Source organism: Macaca mulatta, chromosome 3, assembly GCF_049350105.2.
Source record: "Macaca mulatta isolate MMU2019108-1 chromosome 3, T2T-MMU8v2.0, whole genome shotgun sequence".
In the NCBI taxonomy this organism is placed as follows: domain Eukaryota; kingdom Metazoa; phylum Chordata; class Mammalia; order Primates; family Cercopithecidae; genus Macaca; species Macaca mulatta.
The window spans coordinates 47264056-47288231 of record NC_133408.1 but is presented as its reverse complement, the minus strand read 5'-3'; the positions used below and the strand labels follow the sequence as shown (position 1 = coordinate 47288231).

Below are 24176 nucleotides of genomic sequence, written 5' to 3'. Positions count from 1 at the left end.
ATTGACAGTGATTTCTGTGGTTCAGCTCCCATGTCAGGCAGGAAGGGCAGCTACTAGGGCTGAGATCCCACATTGCCTCCAGCCCTTGCTTCCTACCTGGCCTCCCCGGACCCCACCAGGGGCTGGGCCAGGCTGCTGTGCTGCACATGGCAGGAGTAGGGGGCTGTGTCCTGCGGGGGCCGCACACACCAACAACCAGGTCAGGTAAGTACCATTTCCACCGTGAAGAACATCTCCCCGTAACTCAGGCTCCTGCACCTTGCCGGCCTGAGTCCAGTGCACATCAATTTTCCCTGGGTAGAAGTTGTAGGCCAGGCACTTGAGTGTCCTGTTTTCTCCTGGGGCCTGGTGGCTGGTGTCCATCACAGAGGGAGGATTTGTGGAGGGAGAGAGCGTGACACCGCAGGCTTGAGTTCGACTTCTCCTGGCCTAGGTCTCTTCCCACCCTCACCCCTGGCTGTCAACGATCGATTGGCAGAGCTCTAAGCTCTGTTCCTGCCACTGCCTTCCCCTCCTCCCTCGCCCCCCGCCCGGATCACTTTCCAGAAGATCAGTGAAGGCTGACGCTTTCCCTCATCCTTCTCCATTGGATCATGGAATGTCCCGGCTCCCCTCTCGCCTATTCCCCACCCCACTCATGTATCGACTCTGACGGCAATAAGTTGTGAATGCTCTGTGCACTTTCCAGTGTTTTCCCACATCTCAGTGGGCTTTGGAGTTCTCCTCTCCCCAAGTCTTAGTCCAGCTGCTTAGGTCAGCCCATGTCTCTATCCAGCAACCGCTTCCCTGTAGCACTGCACAATCCTGAGTCTCACTACGTCTCCAATCCAAGTCTCAGCTTGCAGCCATCAGTCCCGCTCACACTGGCTCGCTCTTGTCCTTCCGGGGCTGACATTTCACACATCTCCCTTCTCTCCACCACCTAGTTGGGAGGCATCATTGTAGAGAGAAACAACGATGGGATTTGGAATCTGAAATCTGGAATCTGGAATCTGAGTCCTAGCTCTGCCTCTTCTTTTTTTTTTTTTTTTTTTTTTTTGAGACCGAGTCTTGCTCTATTGCCCAGGCTAGAGTGCAATGGCATGATCTTGGCTCAGTGCAATCTCAGTCTCCTGGGTTCAAGCGTTTCTCATGCCTCAGCCTCCTGAATGCTGGGATTACAGGTGCCGGCCATCATGCCAGGCTAATTTCTGTATTTTTGGTAGAGATGAGGTTTCATCATGTTGGCCAGGCTGGTCTCGAACTCCTGACCTCAAGTGATACGCCCGCCTTGGACTCCCAAAGTGTTGGGATTACTGTGTGTAAGAGGCAGAGCTGAGCTAGCACGCCTGGCCCCAGCTCTGCCTCTTACACACAGTGTTACCCTCACCTCTCTCACCTCCAGCTCCTCTTCTCTCAGTGGGTGATATTTTGGGAAGCCTACCAGTGAATTGGTGGCTTTCCTGGCCTGTTCTGCCTGAAATTTTGATGTCCTCCCAGGAAAGAAATGAATCCTAGAAGTTGAAAATTGGGGGTCTGCGTGACTTACATGGATGGAGGAGATTGGCCTAAGATGTTCTCTGAGCTCCCAGCCTGAGATCATGTTGGTTTTTCCCAGCTCAGTACTGGGGAGCAGGAAGCAGTGAGTACGTTGCCGGTCCAGGATATTTTTGCTGTATTTCAGGTATTTCCGCAGAGTCTCAGGGCACTCCTCCTCCAGGTATGCCTTTGCCCGCTGCACGTACACTGGTTCTGCCTCCCACTTCTGCTTGGTGTTCTGGGCTTCTGGGACCAAGGGGACCCAGGCTGGGATTTCTTTGTTGAATTCAACGTAGTCCTTTCCATCACAGGCATTCTTCCAGAACACTCCAGTGCTTCTGTTATTCTGGATCTCACAACCAAATCTTTCCTGCAAGGCATGAGACCCTGAAACGCCCCCTGACCCCACAGGGAGCCAGTCAGCCTAGTGCCAACTCCATCTGAATAACTCTTAGTCCTGCACTCTTCACACCTCAATAGGAGGAAAGGCTTTTGCAATCTAAGCATGCAGTTCCGTAATCACGGCATATGATTTTATCTGGATGTACAGTTGGCAGAGAGTGGCAAAGACTATATGGATTGGCATTTCAGGCCAATTGAGACGAAATATACGTTCCTCCCAGCCAGGGAAGTTGAGAGAGCTACAGGCTGTGGGTAGATTTCTATCTCTTCTGTAGCATCTCTTTTTATATGTTTGAACTTACAGGGAGTGCTTAGGAACCTGTCACAACCACACCAAAGTACGTTTCTGAATTTGATTTAAATTATTTGTGATTTCATACGAGGAAAGGAAGGCTCTCCTTTTCTTTCAGTTTTAGGTGGAGTTTATATCGTCACCTAAATCAACCTAATCTGATCTTTTTTTTTTTTTTTTTTTGAGACAAGTCTTATTCTGTTGCCCAGGCTGGAGTGCACTGGTATGATCTCGGCTCACTGCAACCTCTGTCTCCCAGGTTCAAGCAATTCTCCTGCCTCAGCCTGCCGAGTAGTTGGAATTCCAGGCATGCAACACCACGCCAAGCTGATTTTTGTATATTTAGTATAGACGGGGTTTCGCCGTGTTGGCCAGGCTGGTCTCGAACTCCTGACCTCAGGTGATCTGACTGCCTCGGTGCCCCAAAGTGCTGGGATTACAGGCATGAGCCACTGCGTCTGGCCTGATCGCTTCTTTCTTCCTTTTTGGTGTTTGATATCTTTATCTCAAATCTCTAAAGTCCCAACCTTTTTGCCCATTAGCAACAACTCTCAGAAATGGACCTCATAGGGTGAGGGACACATCCTCTTCATTCTGATTATAAAAGCAGGTGTTTACCCAGCACTGGTTGGTGCTGTTGGCACAGACACTGACAGCTCTGAAGCTGTCTGGGCTCATGTCCCAGGTCTCTCCTTGCCCCCACCTGGCACGTTGCATGAGCTGGAGCCAGTCACCCACCTGGGCCTCTATTTCCTCACCTCCGAAACAGCAATGCCAAGAGCACGGTTTCAGGGGGCTATTCTGGAGCATTAAATATGCTCATATATGGACCTGGCACAAAGTAAGTGCTCAGTAAATGTCAGTTACTCTTATTTCCTAATACCCTGTGTTCATCTCTTCATCCTCCTTCCTCGTAATTATCCACTTTGACATTTCTATTCCTGTCCATCAAAGCTTCTCCCAGTGTCTTTCCTGATCACCTGTGCCCCCTCCTCTCCTATGGCTGTCACACAGCCCGGGCCATTTTCCTTACCAAGACCTCCCATCCCTCATCCTTCAAATGTCTGCTTATCTCTTGCCTCCTTTTGGAAACCTTCAGATCCCATGTAGCACCTTGGGCAATTTTTTACTTAGGAGCCCATCTTTTGACACCCACTCTATGATAATTTAACACCAGCAGTTCACCAGGCCTGGCTGGCTGCCTTGGGGCTGGCAGTATGGTTTAGCAGAAAGAGTGCTGGGCCAGGGGCACAGGGACCATCTCTGTGGGGGCTCTGCTACCAGCTCCTCCAACCACAGTGCAGGTGGCCCTTCCTGGGTCTGCATCTTATGGACAGGAGGAACTTTAGGAACAGCCTGTGGTTTTGAATCCAGCACTTCCTGAGCCCCCAGCATGGGCTACGGTGTGTGCCACATGCTTTCGTCTGTTCATTCCACAAATTTCAATTGAGCCAATACTGGCTGGACCCTGTCCCAGGCGATGGAGCTGCAAGGGAGATTAGGACAGACTGTGACATCCTTCATAGAATAGACATAGTTAAATATTACAAACTTGTTTGGAGGTAGGTCTCAATGCTCCAGTGTTTGCAAATTTCGACCAGATATTTTGGGAATGTTTCACTGTCAACAGCTAGGACTGGCGGAGCCACCAGGTGAGCCCAGGTCTGAATGACTTTGAGAGCGGCTCACTCTCCAGGCAACCTCTCTGAACAGGGGTGAGTCTGATGCCTGCTCACTGGGAGATCAGCCTCTGACGGGTGGGGTGTGGAGGTGAGAGGTCAGAGGTGCCTGGATAGGAAGTGACTCTGCCATCACTTCCTGTGTGAGCTGAGGCCTGGGATGAGGATGGGGCAATCGATGGGGAAGTGGGGAGCACCTGTGCTGTGGTGTGGGCGGGATGTGGACATGTCTGCATTTCTGCTGTGCCTCCTGTTCCTCTGCTGGGATTGGGACTATTTCCATCCTGCTGACCCCTTGTGACTCACACTTGAGGGGCTGCGTCTTGGGTTAGACCTTCCACCCCCGCGGTCTGTTGTTCACTGACCACTACTGTTGTTGTAATACTCCATGATGTTATTCAGGGTCTCCATAAAGATGTCCTCCCTGGCCTTCTGAAGTTGGTTCTGCTTCTCCCAGTCCTCTACTCCTTCCACGTGTCTCCATGATCCCAGGGCTCAGCCTTCCCGTCTTCACTGTTGTAGTGGAAGAATGCACGGTCATTGAGGAAGACAGTGCCCTGCAGCCTGTGGGTGCCTTTGCTAGGCCTGGACAGCCCAGTGTAGAGATAGGTCAGAGAGTAATGACCTGCAAAAGAAAAGACTCTGAGGGCTGGGGTCCATGCAAGGATGTCCCACTGTGGGGCTGCAGAGGGCCAGGAGGGGAGGCCTGGCCACTGGCCTCTTCCTCCCCACTCTCTCCTCTGCTCTCAGCTTCACACCATCAAAGCTTCATTCAAGGAAACAGGCTCTGCTTTCATGCTGGGGATGATATTTCAGAGACCATTCTGTGCCTTCACTACAGAGTTTAATCTGCTTGGCACAGAAGAAGATAACGTTTTTCAACCTCCTTATAGATACATCGGAACCATGTGACTGAGTTTTGTCAAACAAGAATGTGAGTGGAAGTGACTGTTGTCTTTCTTCTGGTCCAAGACCCTACCACCTGGCTTGCCCCTACTGCCTCTTATCCCTTTCGTTGATGACTATGGAGGCCACAGGATGAAACAGAAGAGTCCCAAGATGCAAACAGCCTGGATCCCTGAGTCACCCTGTGGAGGAGAGGAACCTTGCCCAATCTGCATTGAACGTGACATGAGAAATAAACATTTCTAGTCTAACTGGACAAATACATATAGTTAGAAAGTGTAGGAAGGCGAATTTACTAAACAATTCAAGAAGCGACCCAGAATGGATCAGCATAGGGTAAGGCTAGGATACCTCTCAGAATTCCTGGCATTGTACCTTGCAGTTTGGTACAAGATGGAAGCTGAGAGAGTGGGACATTTCCACAATTAGTTCCATAGTTAATTTAGAATATAATTTACATGAGTGTTAGTAATGTTGGAGGTCATATGGCAGATTTCTAATTTAAGTACTGAAGTCATTCTTGCTCATGATTTTCTGAATGTGATTAGCCTTTAAATCAGACCTTGAGTAAAACAGATTACCCTCTACAATGTGGGTGGGTCTCATTCAATCAGTGGAAGACGTCAAGAGAAAAGGCTGAGGTACCCCAGAGAAGAAAGAATTCTGCCTCCAGAGACTACCCTTGGACTCAGGACAGCAACACCAACTCTTTCCTGGGTCTCCAGCCTGCTGGCTTGCTTTGCTGATTTAGGACTTTTAGCCCTCAGAATTGTGTGAGCCACAAGAAATATTAAATAAAACTCCTCCCTTTTTCTGTTTTGTATATACATACACGTATATATGTATACATATATACTATATACATATATTTAGTGTATATAATATATTTATATATGTATAAAATGTATAAAATTTATCTATGTATAAATATATACATATATTTAGTGTATATATGAATATACAATGTATATATGAATACATATATGAATAAAAATTTAGCCAGGCATGGTGACATCTGCCTGTAGTTGCAGTTACGCAGGAGGCTGAGGCAGGAGGATCACTGGAACCCAGCTGTGATGGTGCCACTGTATTGCAGCATGGGTGACAGAATGAGACTCGGTCTTTTTTTTTTTTTTTTGAGAGGGAGTCTTGCTCTGTTGCCCAATGTATATGAATATACATTATATATTCATATATACATATGTGCATGTTTATACAATATATATTAGTTTTGTTTCTCTGGAGAACCCTGAATAATTCAGATTTGAGTGCAGAAAGGGATTAATATTATAAATGTGATTATTATAAAACTAACATGAAACAACTATTCTGACAATTTGTAAATGAGACAGCAGGACAGCCACCATTCTTACCATCGTGTCTGCTTGGAGGGTTCTGGGCAAGAGGCACAGGTATTATCCTGGGTCCTGGGGCCCTGCCCAGGGGAGGTGATTCTATAGGCCAATGGGAGTGCCAGGACGGGCTCCTCTCCTGACAGTAAGAAAGAAGTATGCACAAGCCAGGCTGGGCAGAGATTGTGATCAGTGAGTCTACACACAAGTTATACAAATTCAGAGGTAAGACAGTTGATCTCTGGACTGAGGCTTTGTGTGTGCCTGGGGCGGAAGGATGCCAGTGGGTGGGAGGTGTGTGTGATGGGTGGAAGGTGTCTGGGATGTGTCACCTTTCCAGTCTATTATGACACCCTCTGGGGTCACTTGGGTGTGTCAAACCAGACTTCATACCTGCCTTCTGGAAAAAGCCTCGACATGTCCAGGACGTGGACCTGGGTAGTCCCCAGCTGGTATGTATGCCTGATGTGGTGGTAGGGTATTCATAGTCAAACAGAAGATAGGAGGATTTATGAATATTCAAGAAGGAGACCCACATGCATGCAAATTAGTTTCACATGTATGAAGCATACAAGTAAACATGCAACCTGTGACTGTTAATCCTCAGTGTCAGCCAGGCATGGTGGATCATGCTTGTAATCCCAGCACTTTGGGAGGTGGAGGGGGCCAGATCACCTGAGGTCAGGAGTTCGAGACCAGCCTGGCCAAAATGGCAAAACCCCGTCTCTACTAAAAAACTACAAAAATTAGCCAGGCATGGTGGTGGGGGCCTGTAATCCCAACTACTCAGGAGGCTGAGGCAGTAGAATTGCTTGAACGTGGGAAGCAGATGTTACAGTCCATTGTTCTGTCTCAAACAAAACTGTCAACTTGATTGGATTGAAGGATGCAAAGTATTGTTCCTGGGTGTGTCTGTGAGGGTGATGCCAAAGGAGATTAACATTTGAGTCAGTGGACTGGGAAAGGCAGACCCACCCTCAATGTGGGTGGGCACCATCTAATTAGATGCCAGTGTGGCCAAAATACAAAGCAGGCAGAAGAATTTGAAAAGACTAGACTGACCTAGCCTCCCAGCCTACCTCCTTGTCCCATGCTGGATGCTTCCTGCCCTCGAACATCAGACTCAAGTTCTTCAGCTTTAAGACACAGACTGGCTTCCTTGCTCCTCAACTTGCTGATGGCCTATTGTGGGACCTTGTGATCGTATGAGTTAATACTCCTTAATAAACTCCCCTTTACATATACAACTATCCTATTAGTTCTGTCCTTCTAGAGAATCCTGACTAATAAATAACCCATGTTCACTTTAGGGTGGAGAATGAACATGTAAATCCATTTTAATTAGGTCCTATATGTAAAAAGGTAAAATGTAGGGCAAAAGTCCTCTTTCTTTCTTTTTTCTTCCTCTCTCCCTTCCCTTCCCTTCCCTTCCCCTCCCCTCCCCTCCCCTCCTCTCCTCTCCTTTCCTTTCCTCCCTCCCTCCCTCTTTCTCTTTCTCTCTTTCTCTCTTTCTTTCTTTCTTTCTCTTTCTTTCTTTCTTTCTTTCTTTCTTTCTTTCTTTCTTTCTTTCTTTCTTTCTTTCTTTCTTTCTTTCCTTCCTTCCTTCCTTCCTTCCTTCTTTCTCTCTTTCCTTTCTTTTTTGAAATAGGAGTATCACTGTGTTGCCCAGGCTGGTCTTGAACTCCTGAGCTCAAGCAATCTTCCTGCTTCAGCCTTCCCAAGGTGCTGGAACTACAGATGTGAGTCACCATGCCTGGCAGAAATCTGCTTTCTGTACATTCTCGGGGAACCGGTCAAAACTACTCTGAATGTGGTAGTCATTGATCAAGAGGAAACTCTTTTTGGACCAGACTGTCATGTTGGAATCATGAAAATAGAAGGAAGGTGCTGCGTGGTTGGATGAAGGAAGCAAAGGGGTCTTTGGGTCTTTCATTCTCTCAAGCTTGCTTTTGAGAAAATCTAGTAATGATTAGTAAGGGAAAGGCATTGAAGTCTAATGGGGGCATGATCAGTCTCCGGTCTCATCATAGCCAGAACTTAAAATTATGGGATCTTTTACCCACACGAGGGTTCGTTAGTCTGTCTGAGGGGTTTAGGACTTTTATTTTGGTACTTAAAGGCAGCACCTCATGTCCCAAGTGACTGGATAGCGTGAAGAGCACGAGGAATTTCAGGACCAAGGGCTGGAATGTTTGAGTTCAAAAGTGGTAGAAAGCTTAAAGAAAAGAGAATAAGCTCAATTGCAGAAATTATTGACTCAAAGCACCATCTGAAAATCAGGCAATTTCTGTAATAGGGCAGAAAGAATTCCCTTATCTTTTGCAGTTACCAGGGTAAAACAGACAAAATAAATAAATAAATAAATAAATAAATAAATAAATAAACCTTAATAGACTTGGTGTGGTGGCTCGTGCCTGTAATCCCAGTACTTTGGGAGGCCCAGGCAGGTGGATCACTTGAGGTCAGCAGTTAGAGATCAGCCTGGCCAACATGGTGAAACCTCCTCTCTACTAAAAATACAAAAGTTACCTGGGCATGGTGGTGCGTGCCTGTAGTCCCAGCTACTTGGGAGGCTGAGGCCGGAGAATTGCTTGAACCTGGGAGGTGGAGGTGGCAGTGAGCCGAGATCGTGGTACTGCACTCCAGCCTGGGTTACAGAGTGAGACTCTGTCTCAAAACAAAACAAAAACCAACAAACAAAAAACCCAAAACCTGTAATAATGCCTAATTATTAAACCTAATAACAAAAAAATGGGTTTTGTAACCTGATTACCAAAACCTCATAAATCGAATAACAAATTGGGCTTCCAACATTCCTGTTGTTGGTACTGATGGTCAGTGTTACCAAGAGCTTTGTTGGAGAAAGAAGGAAAACCTGAAATGGAATTGGGAAGGGCTTTGTGGGAGGGGTTGTGGGTGAGCAGGATGCTTGAACAGGGATAGAATTTCTGCTGGCAGATGGGGACACGTTACATAAGGACAGGGATGGGGTTTACCCTGCTCCTTTCTCTGTCCTTAGGGCTTAGCCCAATTCTTGGCAGGAAGAAGACAATCAACGAACACTTCCAAAAACAGATCTCCGGGTGAATGAGCAAAGACAAGAAGAAACAGTGCCAGACATATTTGAGGGTTATTGAAGCCAATCTGGTGGAAACAGAGTTCCTGAAGACAGTTGAGGTGTGGGGTAGGTGGGGGCGATCAATGCAAAAGGGAGGTTGAAATCAGGTTCTGGGAGCTTTAGTCCAGTGGATGTGTCTAATTGAGACAGGAATAGCACTGGGTGGGCGCAGGAGGATGGAGAACCCAAACAACAGTTGAAATAAGAACTAGGCAAAGAAACCACAGGATAACAGAAAACCCCAAATAATGGAGAGAAAATGGCCAAAATCCCGGCCAGGGTGACATGTCCATGACTCTTCTGGACAAGCCTAAATAAGGGAGAAAGGGAGTAGTAATGGGGGGGGGGGTCCTGTACTTCCCTCCTTTTCTAGAATATCTCATTATTATTCTTATTTTTTTGAGACAGGGTCTCACCTGCCTCTGTCACCCAGGCTGGAGTGCAATTGTGGCTTACTGCAGTCTTGAACTCCCAGGCTCAAGCAATCCTTCTGGCTCAGCCTCCCAAGTAGCTAGGACTGCAGGCATTCTCCATGACATGTGACTAATTTTTGTTCATTTTTTTTATAGAGATGGAGTCTCACTATGTTGCCCAGGCTGGTCTCAAACTCCTGGGCTCAAGCGATCCACCCACCTCGGCCTCCAAAAGTGCTGGGATTACAGGCGTGAGGCACCGTGCCCGGCCAGAATATCTATGTTTATTCTACTCCCTAATTAAAGAAACACCTGTAAAATTAGAAACTAACTGTGTGTGTGACTATTCTCACGAGTATGCCTGTGTGCACTTTCACTTTGCAATAAAAGCTTCTTGCCTTTCGCTTCATTCTGATTCGTCCCTGAATTCTTTCTCTAGATGGTGTCAAGAACCTGGAAACTGGCTGAGGCTGGGGTCTTACTGGCATCTGGAGACCCTCCTGAGCCCTCCGGCAATGCAATGCCATGCACTGAATGGTGCACGGCCATTAGTGTATCCGTTCCATCACAGCCTGTGTTCTCTGACTGCCCCTTTCCTCTCGGACAGGGGTTCTCCATCTTTCTGTGCCATCTCCCCTTTTGCCAATTTTTCTCAAGATATATATATATTTTTTTTCTTTTCTTTTTTTTTTTTTTTGAGACCAAGTCTTGCTCTGTTGCCCAGGCTGGAGTGCAGTGGTGCAATCTCAGCTCACTGCAACCTCTGCCTCCCAGGTTCAAGCAATTCTCTGCCTCAGCCTCCCTAGTAGCTGGGATTACAGGTGCCCACCACCACGCCCAGCTAATTTTTTTGTATTTTGAGTAGAGACAGGGTTTCACCATCTTGGCCAGGCTGATTTTGAACTCCTGACCTCGTGATCCACCCACCTCAGCCTCCCAAAGTGCTGGACTTACAGGCGTGAGCCACTGCACCCAGCCAAGATAATTTTTAAAGCATACAATAAGACTCGTTTTACACAGAGGAAGCCAGTTATTTGGAAACCAGGTCTTTCCAGGTACGCTCATGGTTGATGGGCTATTTGCAGAGAGACCCTCCAAATTCTAAAGTGACTGGGGACCGGGTGCGGTGACTCACGCCTGTAATCCCAGCACTTTGGGAGGCTGAGGCGGTTGGATCACTTGAGGTCAGGTGTTCGAGACCAGCCTGGGCAACATGATGAAACCTCATCTCTACTGAAAAAATACAAGAATTAGCTGGGCGTGGTGGCACGTGCATGTAATCCTAGCCCTCGGGAAGCTGAGGCAGGAGAATCACTTGAACCTGGGAGGCAGAGGTTGTAGTGAGCCGAGATTGTGCCATTGTACTCCAGTCTGGGTGACAGAGCAAGACTCTGTCTCAATAAAATAAAATAAAGTGACTGGGACATTATTAAAGAAGGAGATAATTTATGGTAATGGGACTCTTTGGGTTGGAGCTTCCTCCAATTGCACTTGAAGTTGGTCTTGGCTGTAGGAGAACCTGTGGGTCGTCCTCTGTTGGGGAAACAGGAAATGACCGTGGAAGGACCCACCTGTGGTTCCCTGGACCCCTTTATCATCCCTGGTGTACCGAGCTGATGCCCCTGGCACAGCCTTACTCCCAGGTCGCCTCTCTTGTTGGGCCTTTGTGACCTCCTCCTCTCAGCTGTCCCATGCCCACCTGGTTAGGAACAATCTTTCGACATATTCTGGACAAACTGCCTTAGGCCTTCCCATTGCCTCTGAACTCTGACTTCTTGCAAGACGTTTTCTCCAACTGCTTCATGGCTCTGAGCCCCTCTCCTCCTCTCCCACACCTGGCCTGGACTGGGTTTCCTCTACCTTGTCCACCCCCATCCCTCTCTCTGGTCACAGATGAGGCCAGATCTCATATTCAAATCTTCCCTAGCCTTGCTCAGCTCACATGGATTTTGATTTCCTCATTGATATGGAATGTTTATCTTTTATATTTTACTTGTCCAAGCTGTCATCATATATATCAAAATATTGATTCTGTATTTCCTTCTCTTGACAGTTTGTTTTCTTCCCTGGGGCCCTCTATATTCGGATAGAGCTTTTTACCCCAGAAGAAGGGAATGTGAATTATATATAGGCTAAAGGAGTCACTTTTCGAGTTTAATTTTCTTTTTTTCTTTTTTTTTTTTTTTGAGATGGAATCTTGCTCTGTAGCACAGGCTGGAGCACAGTGGTGCAATCTCAGCTCACTGCAACCTCCGCCTCCTGGGTCCCAGTTCAAGCAATTCTCCACCTCAGCCTCCCAAGTAGCTGGGATTACAGGCACCTGCCACCATGCCCAGCTAACTTTTGTATTTTTAGTAGAGACGGGGTTTCACTATGTTGGCCAGGCTGGTCTTGAACTCCTGACCTTGTGATCTGCCCGCCTCAGCCTCCCAAAGTGCTGGGATTACAGGCATGAGCCACTGAGCCCAGCATTGAGTTTAATTTTCAAATGGAAGTCAAAGCATCAGAGAAAAAAAAAAAAGAAAAAAAGAAAAAAAAAAGGTAATGCTGGGTGCGGTGGCTCATGCCTGTAACCCCAGCCCTTTGGGAGGCAGAGGCGGGTGGATCATTTGAGGTCAGGAGTTCAAGACCAGCCTGACCAACATGGTGAAACCTCATCTCTACTAAAACATAAAACATTAGCCAGGCGTGGTGGTGGGCGCCTGTAATCTCAGTGAATTGGGAAGTTGAGGCAGGAGAATCGCTTGAACCCAGGAGGCAGAGGTTGCAGTCGGCTGACATCGTGCCACTGCACTCCAGCTTAGGCGACAGAGTGATACTCCCTCTCAAAAAAAAAAAAAAAAAAAAAAAAAAGGTATAGCCTTCAAATTTGGGCTTTCAAGAAAGATGAGATGGTTGGCTTAGAATTCTGAAAACTGAAAATGATTTTCTTCAGGAACCTGGCTTGAAAGATGGATTTTGGAGTAATACAGAACGAATGGCTGAGCTTTGGATGTAAAGGAAGCTCTTGTCCCACAGGAAGAAAAAGCAGGGGCATAGGCAGGTGAGGCTTCATGAGAAGGTCAAGGTGAGAGTTCTGCTGTGTCCTTTGGGGTTGAAACCTGTGCATGGCGGTTGGTGACTCAGTTGAGGAAACTCACTCCCAGAATTCTGGCACCTCACAGCCAGAGGGGCCATGGCCACACCTATGTATATCATGCATATTCAGCAGGGGACGCCTGAACAACCTCAAGGGACAGGGGGCCAGGCCATGCTTGGGATTACCTAGGTCAGAGTGTCAGGAACCATGGCCTCCAGGGAAAACCAAGAGTTTCAGATGAATCCAGTTCTTGGGAGGAGAGCCAATGAGAAAATCAAATTACAAAAAATACCATCTCTGTTGTGCTAGGCAAGAAGGTTACTGCTTGTAAGGCTCTACAGTTTAGACAGTAGGAAAGTTTTCAAGGAGAGGCAGTTTTGGGGTGTCAGTCAGCTGAGGGCAGGCATTCCAGACTTTTGTCTCCAAATCCACCACTGTCTGTCTTCATGCACTGCTCCCCCAGCCTTGATGATGCCATTGAGGGTAATTTCTTTCTTTCTTGTTTAGAGACAGGGTCTGGATCTGTTGCCCAGGCTGGAGTGCAGTGGTGCAATCCAACACATCACAGCCTTGACCTCCTGGGCTCAAGCGATCTTCCTGCCCCCGCCTCTTATGTAACTGGGACTACAGGTGTGCACCACCATGCCTGGCTAATTAAAACAATTTTTTTTTTTTTGTAAAGACTGGGTCTCCTTTTGTTGCCCAGGCTGGTCTTGAACTCCTGGCCTCAAGCAATCCCCCTGCCTTGGACTCCCAAAGTACTGGGCTTACAGGTGTGAGCCACTGCGTCCAGCTTGGTGAAGGTGATTTCTGAGGTTTATCTGTCTCATGTCAGGCAGAAAGGATGGCTTCTGGGGCTGAGACCCCATGCTGCCTCCAGCCCTTGCTTCCCTAGTAAGACTGGGAATCTAGGCTCGCGATTTGCAGAAGCAGACCAGTCAAAATCACAGCGGGACCCAGCCCTGTAAACACACGACAGCAGCCAGCAGGGGACATTAGAGGCCCAGTGCGGACCGAAGACACCACCTGGAACTGGAACCCAGACGCCCCCATAGCTACTGCAGCCCCACTGCCCCCAGGAGCAGGCAGTTGCGACCACTGTCAAGACCACCAGAAGGCATTGTCCACTGCACCTGCCTCTTTGTTTCCCAGACACTTGACCTGATATCCATGGTAGTAGCTTCGACTTGCTGAGCATAAACCCCGTGCACACCTGCTCGTTCTATTGCCAGGGAGGCTGCAAAAGGAGGATGCGGCTATTTCTCCTTTGATCATGGAAGGCTGGGGTTCCACAGGCACCGAAAGGAAGAAGGGAGAGATGGGAATGGGAATGTCCTCCAGACAGCTCTGGCGGGATCGGGTGAGGGAGAGTGAGGGTCCCGCCCCAGGTGGGGACTAACCAGGTCCGTATCCTGGACATGTTGAGAGTTTTTCCAGAAGGCAGGGATGAAGTCTGGTTTGACAACACCCAAGTGATTCCAGAGGGTGTCATAATAGACTGGAAGGGTGACACATCCCAGACACCTGCCACCCATCACACATACCCCCCACCCATTTGCATTCTTCTGCCCCAGGCACCCACAAAGCCTCAGTCCAGAGATCAACTGTCTCAGTTCTGAATTTGTATAACGTGTGTGTAGACTCATTCATCACAACCTCTGCCCAGCCTAGCTTATGTATCATGTGTTTTTTTTTTTTTTTTCTCTATTAGGGGAGGAGCCCGTCCTGGCACTCCCATTGGCCTGTAGATTCACCTCCCCTGGGCAGGGCCCCAGGACCCAGGATAATACCTGTGCCTCCTGCCCAGAACCCTCCAAGCAGACACGATGGTAAGAATGGTGCCTGTCCTGCTGTCTCTGCTGCTGTTTCTGGGTCCTGCTGTCCCTCAGGAGACCCAAGATGGTGAGTGTGGAAAGCAAGGGATGGGTGCTGGAGGGGACTGGAAGAAGGTGAGGAACAGGACACCTTCCTCACACCTGGCTGGGAGAAGGGCTGGATGCGCTGGGATTCCCTGGCATATGGCAGGAAAGGGTGCCCAAGGCTGTCAACTCACTCAGCTCATACACTTCCACAAGCATTCAGGGAGCCTCTGCCCTCACCTGAAATAAGACCTTCAGGAATCTGAATCTAAAATCCTTAGTTTACAGTGAAAACAAAGACTCCAAAGACCAAGCGACCTGCTTGGGGTCAGACAGCCAGGACGGAGCAGGAACCGTGCGCCTGGAGCTGCTTCTGCTCCTGTTCCTTCCCTCCTTCCAGTGGCTGGGTACACCTGCCTGACGCTGTTGGAAAGAGAGAGTAACCCCAAGGGGAAAGTGGGAAGGCAGGTCGGCTGGAGGGATGGTGCTAGAAGGAAACCCGTGCCCTCAACCCACACTCAGACACAGCTGCAGTAGGTCTGGAAGGTGAGTGGCCAGAAGAGAAGGCAGTGGGAGCTTGGGGAGATCAAGAGTCACTTCTAGGACAGGGGAAGGAGGCTGTTTGTGGCATGAGAATGTGCAGGATAAAGACATGGAAGCAAATGGCTTTTCAGTTGTGTAAGTTTAAAATTGGTGACATTTACAAATTGTCAGAAAAGGTGTTTCATGTTCGTTGTATAACAATCACTTTGGAATGTTAATCCCATTCTGCACCAAAATCTGAATTATTCAAGGTTCTCCAGAGAAACAGAACTAATAGGTTGTACACATATACATATATACGTACATACACATACATACACACGCATACACACACACAAGAAGAGATTTACATTATATATATGCAAAAGAGAGAGAGAGAGTGAGAATAGAGATTTATTTAAGAAATTGACTGACACTATTGGGAGGAGTAACAAGTCCTAAATCTTCAGAGCAGGCCAGCAGGCTGGAGGCCCAGGAAAGAGTGGATGTCTTAGTCTTGAGTCTGAGGGCAGATTGTAGGCAGAATTCTTTCTTCTTTAGCAGACCTCCGAAGCTTTTTCTCTTAAGGTCTTCAACTGATTGGATGAGGCCCACCACTATGGAGAATAATCCACTTTACTCAAGGTCTACTGATTTTTTTGTAAATTAAAAAAAATTGTGGGTGCATAGTATGCGTATATATTTATGGGGTACATGAGACATTTTGATTCAGGCATGCAGTGTGAAATAATGACATCATCGAGAATGAGGTATCCATCCCCTCAAGCTTTTATCCTTGGTGTTACAGACAATCCAGTTATACTCTTTTGGTTATTTTATTTTAAAAATTTATTTGATTATTTATTTATTTATTTTTGAGACACAGTCTCAGTCTGCCGTGCAGGCTGGAGTGCAGTGGCACGATCTTGGCTCACTGCAACCTCTGCCTCCCAGGTTCAAGCTATTCTCCTGCCTCAGCCTCCCAAGTAGCTGGGACTACAGGCACCCACCACCACACCTGGCTAATTTTTTTGTGTTTTTAGTAGAGACGGGTTTCACCATGCTGCCTAGGCTGGTCTTGATCTCCTGACCTCGTGATGTGCCTGCCTTGGTCTCCCTAAGTGCTGGGATTACAGGCATGAGCCACTGTACCAGGCCTCTCTTTTGGTTATTTTAAAGTGTACAATTAAATTACGATTATTATTATTATTATTTTGAGACGGAATCTTGTTCTATCATCCAGGCTGGAGTGCAGTGGCGTGGTCTTGGCTCACTGCAACCTCCGCCTGTTGGGTTCAAGCAATTATCCTGCCTCGGGTGTGCACTGCCACATGGCTAACTTATGTATTTTTAATAGAGATGGGGTTTCACCATGTTGGCCAGACTGGTCTTGACCTCTTGACCTCAAGTGATCCACTCACTTCAGCCTCCCAGAGTGCTGGAATTACAGGCATGAGCCACCGCACCTGGCCCCAATTAAATTATTATTGACTATAGTCACCCTGTTGTGCTATCAAATAGTAGGTCTTACTCATTCTTTTTTTTTTTTTTTTGGTGACAGAGTTGCCCAGGCTGGAATGCCATGGTGCAATCTTGGCTCACTACAACCTCTGCCTCCCGAGTTTAAGCGATTCTCCTGCCTCAGCCTTCTGAGTCGCTGGGACTACAGGCGTTTGCCACCACTCCCGGCTAATTTATGTATTTTTAGTACAGATGGGGTTTCACCATGTTGGCCAGGCTGTTTTCGAACTCCTGACCTCAAGTGACCCATGCGCCTCAGTCTCCCAAAGTGTTGGAATTATAGGCATGAGCCACCACACCTGGCCCCAGCTAAATTATTATTGACTAGAGTCACCTTGTTGTGCTATCAAATAGTTTTCTAACTTTTTTTTTTATACCTATTAACCATCCTCCCAATTTCCCCCCACCCCTGCCACTATTCTTCCCAGCCTTTGGTAACCATCCTTCTACTCTCTATGTCTATGAATTCAATTGTAAGGTCTACTGATTTAAAGGTTAATCACATTTAGAAACTCATGAGCAAGAATAATTTTAGTAATTGAACTAGGATTCTGCCATATGACCTCCAACATTATTAGCAGCTGTATAAATTGTATCATAAAATAATTATGGAACTATTATGGAAATGTCCCTCTCTCCCAGATTCCACCTGTACCAAAATGTAAGGTATAACCCCAGGAATTCTGAGCTCCATCCTAGTCTTATGCTGTGCTAATTCAGTCTGGGTCATTTCTTGAATTTTCTAGTAAATTCTCCTTTCTACCCTTTCTAACTATATGTATTTGTCAGGTTAAGCTAGAAATGTTAATTTGTTTTTTTGAGACGGAATCTCACTCTGTCGTCAAGGCTGGAGCGCAGTGGCATGATCTTTGCTTGCTGCAACCTTTGCCTCTCCAGTTCAAGTGATTTTCCTGCCTCAGCCTCCCACGTAACTAGGATTACAGACCCACACCACCACACCCAGCTAATTTTTGTATTTTTAGTAGAGATGGGGTTTCACCATGTTGGCCAGGCTGCTCTTCAACTCCCGATCTCAAGTAATCCTCCTGCCTTGGCCTCCCAAAGTCCTGGGATTACAGGCATGAGCTATGGAGCCCAGCCTAGAAATGTTAATTTCTAACGCATGTCAGATTCCATGCACATTGGGCAAGGTTCCATTCCTCCATGGGGTGACTCAGGGATCCAGGCTAATTGCATACTGAGACTCTTTCATATTATCCTGTGGCCTTCAAAGTTGTTACCTCAAGAGATGAGAAACAAAAGCGACAAGCCAGCTGGTAGGGTCTTGGACCAGAAGAAAGACATCACTTCTGCTCACATTCTCTTTTGACAAAACTCAGTCACATGGTCCCAATGTATCTTCGAGGAGGCTGAGTAATGTTATCTTCTTATGTGCCAAGCAGGGGAAACAATGTAGTGAAGACACAGGATGGTCTCTGAAATATCATCCTTAGCATGAAAGGAGAGCATATTCATTTGAGAGAGCCTCCAGTGGTGTAAGGTTAATGACAGGAGAAAGAGCTATGGAGGAAGAGGCCAGTGGGCAGGCCTCCCCTCCTAGCCCTGTGCAGCCCCACAGTGGGACCCTTGCATGAACCTCAACTGTCTTTTCTTTTGCAGGTCGTTACTCTCTGACCTATATCTACACTGGGCTGTCCAAGCTTGTTGAAGACATCCCCCAGTTTCAGGCCCTTGGCTCACTCAATGACCTCCAGTTCTTTAGATACAACAGTAAAGACAGGAAATCTCAGCCTGTGGGACTCTGGAGACAGGTGGAAGGAATGGAAGATTGGAAGCAGGACAGCCAACTTCAGAAGGCCAGGGAGGACATCTTTATGGAGACCCTGAATGACATCGTGGAGTATTACAACGACAGTAATGGTCAGTAAACAACAAACCACGGGGGAGGAAGGTCTAACCCAAGAGGCAGCCCCCCAAGTGTGAGTGGCAAGGGGTTAGCAGGATGGAAATAGTCCCAATCCCAGAGAAGGAACAGAAGACACAGCAGAAATGCAGACATGTCCACATCCCGCCCACACCACAGCACAGGTGCTCCCCACTTTCCCATTGATTGCCCCATCCTCATCCCAGGCCTCAGCTCACACAGGAAGTGATGGCAGAGTCACTTCCTATCCAGGCACCTCTGACCTCTCACCTCCACAACTTATGCATCAGAGGCTGATCCCCCCGTGAGAAGGCATCAGACTCACCCCTGTCCAGGGAGGTTGCCTGGAGAGTGAGCCACTCTCAAAGTCACTCAGACCTGGGCTCACCTGGTGGCTCTGCCAGTCCCAGCTGTTGACAATGAAACGTTCCCAAAATATCTGGTCGAAATCTGCAAACATTGGAGCACTGAGACCTACCTCCAAACAAGTTTGTAATATTTAACTATGTCTATTCTGTGAAGGATGTCACAGTCTGTCCTAATCTCCCTTGCAGCTGCATTGCCTAGGACAGGGTGCAGCCAATATTGGCTCAATTGAAATTTGTGGAAAGAACAGAGAAAAGCACCCGGCACAGACTGTAGCCTATGCTGAGGGCTCAGGAAGTGCTGGATTCAAAACCACGGGCTGTTAGTTTCCTGCAGCCCTAAAGTTTCTCCTCACCGTAAGATGCAGACCCAGGAAGGGCCACCTGCACTGTGGTTGGAGGAGCTGGTGGCAGAGCCCGCGCAGAGATGGTCCCTGTGCCCCCGGCCCAGCACTCTTTCTGCTAAACCACACTGCCAGCCCCAAGGCAGCCAACCTCTGGCCTGGTGAACTGCTGGTGTTAAATTATCATAGAGTGGGTGTCAAAAGGTGGGCTTCTAAGTACAAAAATGCCCAAGGTGCTACATGGGATCTGAAGGTTTCCAAAAGGAGGCAAGAAAGAGATAGGCAGACGTTTGAAGGATGTGGGGTGGGAGGTCTTGGTAAGGAAAATGGCCCGGGCTGTGTGTCAGCAATAGGAGAGGAGGGGGCACAGGTGACCAGAAAAGACACTGGGAGAAGCTTTGATGGACAGGAATAGAAATGGCAAAGTGGATAATTACGAGGAAGGAGGATGAAGAGATGAATACAAGGTATTAGAAAATAATATTAGGCAGGGCTCAGTGCCTCACACCTGTAATCCCAGCACTTTGGGAGGCTGAGACAGGTAGATCACCTGAGGTCAGGAGTTCGAGACCACCCTGGCCAACATGGTGATACCCCATCTCTACTAATAATACAAAAATAGCCCGGCATGGTGGCGCACATCTGTGGTCCCAGCTACTCAGGAGGCTGAGGCAGGAGAATTGCTTGAACCCGGGAGGCAGAGGTTACAGTGAGCTGAAATCCTACCATTGCACTCCAGCCGGGATGACAAGAACGAAATGTCATCTAAAAACAAAAAACAAAAAAAGGAAATAGGAGTAACTGACATTTACTGAGCACTTACTTTGTGCCAGGCCCATCTATGAGCATATATAATGGTCAGAATAGTCCCCTGAAACAGTGCTCTTGCCATTGCCGTTTCAGAGGTGAGGAAATAGAGGCCCAGGGAGGTGACTGGCTCTGGTTCAGGCAGCACACCAGGTGGGGGCGGGGAGAGACCTGGGTCGTGAGCCCAGACAGCTTGAGAGCTGTCAGTGTCTGTGCCAACAGCACTAACCAGTCTGGGTAAACACCTGCTTTTAAAATCAGAATGAAGAGGCTGTGTCCCCCACCCTAAGGAGATACATTTCTGAGAGTTGTGGCTAATGGGCAAGAAGGTTGGGACTTTAGAGATTTGGAATACAGATATCAAACACCGTCTCCACTAAAAAATACAAAAAACTAGCCAAGCCAGGTGGCGGGTGCCTGTAGTCCCAGCTACTCGGGAGGCTGAGGCAGGAGAATGGTGTGAACCTGGGAGGCGGAGCTTGCAGTGAGCTGAGATCCGGCCACTGCACTCCAGCCTGGGTGACAGAGCGAGACTCCGTCTCAAAAAAAAAAAAAAAAAAAAAAAAAGATATCAAACACCAGAAAGGAAGAAAGAAGTGATCAGATTAGGGTTACTTAGGTGATGATATGAACTCTTCCTAGAACTGAGAGAAAAGGAGAGTCTTCCTTTCTCATATGAAATCACAAATAATTTCTAGCCAATTTGGAAGTACACTTTGGTGTGGTTGTGACAGCTTCCTCAGGACTCAGCATAAATTAAAACAAATAATTCTCCTTAGAAGAGATGCTGTAGAAGAGATAGAAATCTATCTATATTCTGTAGCTCTTTTTTTTTTTTTTTTTTGAGACGGAGTTTTGCTCTTGTTGCCCAGGTTGAAGTGCAATGACGCGATCTTGGCTCACTGCAACCTTTGCCTCCTGGGTTCAAGCGATTCTCCTGCCTCAGCCTCCTGAGTAACTGGGACTACAGGCTACAGGCATGTGTCACTACAGGCATGTGTCACTACGCCTGGTTAATTTTGTCTTTTTTTTTTTTTTTGAGACAGAGTCTTGTTCTGTCATTCAGGCTGATGTACAATGGCACCATCTCAACTCATTACAACTTCTGTCCCACAGGTTCAAGTGATTCTCCTGCCTCAGCCTCCTGAGTAGCTGGGATTACAGGTGTGTGCCAGCACACCCAGCACATTTTTGTATTTTTAGTAGAGGCGAGGTCTTACCATGTTGGCCAGGCTGGTCTCAAACTCCTGACCTCAGGTGATCCTCTGGCCTCAGCCTCTCGAAGTGCTGGGATTACAGGTGTGAGCCACTGCACCCAGCCTAATTTTATATTTTTAGTAGAGATGGGGTTTCACCATGTTGATGGGGCTGGTCTCGAACTCATGACCTAAGGTGATCTGTCCTCTTCGGCCTCTCAAAGTGCTGGGATTACAAGTGTGAGCCACTGAGCCCAGTGGTTTTTTTTTTTTTTTTTTTGAGATAGGGTCTCACTCTGTCACCCAGGCTGAAATGCAGTAGTGTGATTTTTGACTCATTGCAGCCTTGACTTCCCAGGTTGACGTGATCCTCCCACCTCAGCCTCCTGAGTAGCTGGGGCTACAGGCATTGCACCACCATGCTGCGCTAATTTTAAAATTTTTTTAGTGGTGGAATTTTGCCATGTCACTCCGGCTGGTCTTGAACTCCTGGGCTCAAGCGATCCACTCGCTTCAGCTTCTCAAAGTGCTGGGATTACAGGCATGAGCCACAGCACCCAGCCTGTAGTTCTCTTAAGCAGGAACATATCTCATCTGAGACAAACCTGAAATGCCAAACCAAACTGAGTTAGCCCCTCTCTGTCTGCTGTATATATTGGAATAATAACCTATTTGTCTTGATAAAGGGATTGCATGCTTGAATTGCAAAAACCTTTATTTCTTTTGGGATGCCCAGTGTGCAGGACTAAGAGTTATTTCGATAAATTTCGCACCAGGCTGACTGTCTCTCTGTGGGGTCGGGGGAGTTTTCAGGGTCTCACAACTTGCATGGAAGGTTCGGTTGTGAGATTGAGAATAACAGAAGCAGTGGATCATTCTGGAAGTATTACTACGATGGAAAGGACTACATCGAATTCAACAAAGAAATCCCAGCCTGGGTCGCCTTGGACCCAGCAGCCCAGAACACCAAGCAGAAGTGGGAGGCAGAACCAGTCTACGTGCAGCGGGCCAAGGCATACCTGGAGGAGGAGTGCCCTGAGACTCTGCGGAAATACCTGAAATACAGCAAAAATATCCTGGACCGGCAAGGTACTCACTGCTTCCTGCTCCCCAGTACTGAGCCCAGAATAAAAGATGATCTCAGGCTAGGAGCTCAGGCAACATCTTAGTCCGGTCTCATTTGTTCCTGGATGTCCCTCAGGCCCCCAGCTTTCATCTTTTAGGATTCATTCCTTCTCTGGGATGATGTAATTTGTGGTCCAAAAAGAACATCTCAAAATTTCACTCAGAATGGGCCAGGAAGGCTATTCTTTCTTGATGGGTGTCCTCAAATCATCTCCAATTGACAGACAAGGAGCTTGAGATCAGAGAGGTGAGGTTAACACTGTAAGATGCAGAGCTGGGACTCAAATTCCAGATTTCAGATTCCAAATCCCATCGTTGTTTCTCTCTACAATGATGCCTCCCAAATGGGTGGTGGAGAGAAGGGAGGTGTGTAAAATGTCAGCCCCGGAAGGACAAGAGCGAGCCAGTGTGAGCGGGACTGATGGCTGCAAGCTGAGACTTGGATTGGAGACGTAGTGAGACTCAGGATTGTGCAGTGCTGCAGGGAAGCGGTTGCTGGATAGAGGCATGGGCTGAACCGTGCAGTTGGACTGAGACTGGGGGAGAGGAGAACTCCAAAGCCCACTGAGAAGTGGGAAAACGTGGAGAAGTGCACGGAGCATTCACAACTTATTGCCGTCAGAGTCAATACATGGGTGGGGGGGGACTGGGCAAGAGGGAAAGCGTCAGCCTTCCCTGATATTCTGGAACGTGTCCTGGGGCCGGGGGTGGGGTGGGCAGGAACAGAGCTTAGAGCTCCGCTGATCGCTGACAGCCAAGGGTGGGGGTGGGAAGAGACCTGGGCCAGGAGAAGTCGACCTCAAGCCTGCGGTGTCACGCTCTCTCCCTCCACAGATCCTCCTTCTGTGGTGGTCACCAGCCACCAGGCCCCAGGGGAAAAGAAGAAACTCAAGTGCCTGGCCTACGACTTCTACCCAGGGAAAATTGATGTGCACTGGACTCGGGATGGCAAGGTGCAGGAGCCTGAGCTACGGGGAGAGGTTCTTCACAATGAAAATGGCACTTACCAGTCCTGGGTGGTGGTGGCTGTGCCCCCGCAGGACACAGCCCCCTACTCCTGCTATGTGCAGCACAGCAGCCTGGCCCAGCCCCTGGTGGTGCCTGGGGAGGCCAGGTAGGAAGCAAGAGCTGGAGGCAATGTGGGATCTCAGCCCCAGTAGCTGCCCTTCCTGCCTGATGTGGGAGCTGAACCACAGAAATCACCGTCAATGGATCCACAGGCCTGAGGAGCAGCGTGGGGAGACAGACAGGAGGTGGATTTGGAGACCGAAGACTGGGATGCCTGTCCTGAGCTGACCTGGACCCAAAAAATCATCTCACCTTGAGCCCACCCCCACCCCATTGTCTAATCTGTAGAAGTTAATAAATAATCATCCCTCCTTGCCTAACATAACAGAGAATGCTATTTTTAACGGTGATGTGCTGTAGAAATGTGACTAGATTTTCTCATTGGTTCTGCCCTCAAGCACTGGGTTCATCTGAAACTCTTGGTTTCCCCTGGAGGCCATGGTTCCTGGGCACTTTGACCTGGGCAATCCCAAGTGTGGTCTGAACCCCCTTTCCCTTGGGGACTGTTCAGGCGTCCTGTGCTGACGTACATAGGTGTGGCCATGGCCTCTCTGGCTGTGAGGCGCTAGAACTCTTCAAGCTTTCACACAAACCCAAACCTCTTCTGTGCCTCAGTTTCCCCATACTCCTTGGCTTCCTGGGAGACCCCTCCACGTCAGCTATTGCATATTTCCACACAATGTTGGTCTTGGTCCAGATAGCCAGAGCTTATTTGAAACCTCTCA

At 48.0% G+C, this 24176-nt stretch overlaps 1 protein-coding gene and 1 pseudogene across 3 annotated transcripts; one reads left to right on the top strand and one right to left on the bottom strand.

Annotated features, from left to right (window-relative positions):
• On the bottom strand, nt 1-5167 carry LOC144340187 (zinc-alpha-2-glycoprotein-like; annotated as a pseudogene).
• On the top strand, nt 3812-23776 carry AZGP1 (alpha-2-glycoprotein 1, zinc-binding). 3 transcript variants are annotated; one of them, XM_077995098.1, is made up of 6 exons: nt 3812-3927; nt 12616-12723; nt 14471-14661; nt 18282-18542; nt 22072-22347; nt 23218-23773. In XM_077995098.1, the coding sequence occupies exons 3-6, from the start codon at nt 14586-14588 to the stop codon at nt 23499-23501; spliced, it is 897 nt and encodes a 298-aa protein (XP_077851224.1). In that variant the 5' UTR covers nt 3812-3927; nt 12616-12723; nt 14471-14585; the 3' UTR covers nt 23502-23773.
• The last annotated feature ends 400 nt before the right edge of the window (nt 23777-24176 follow it).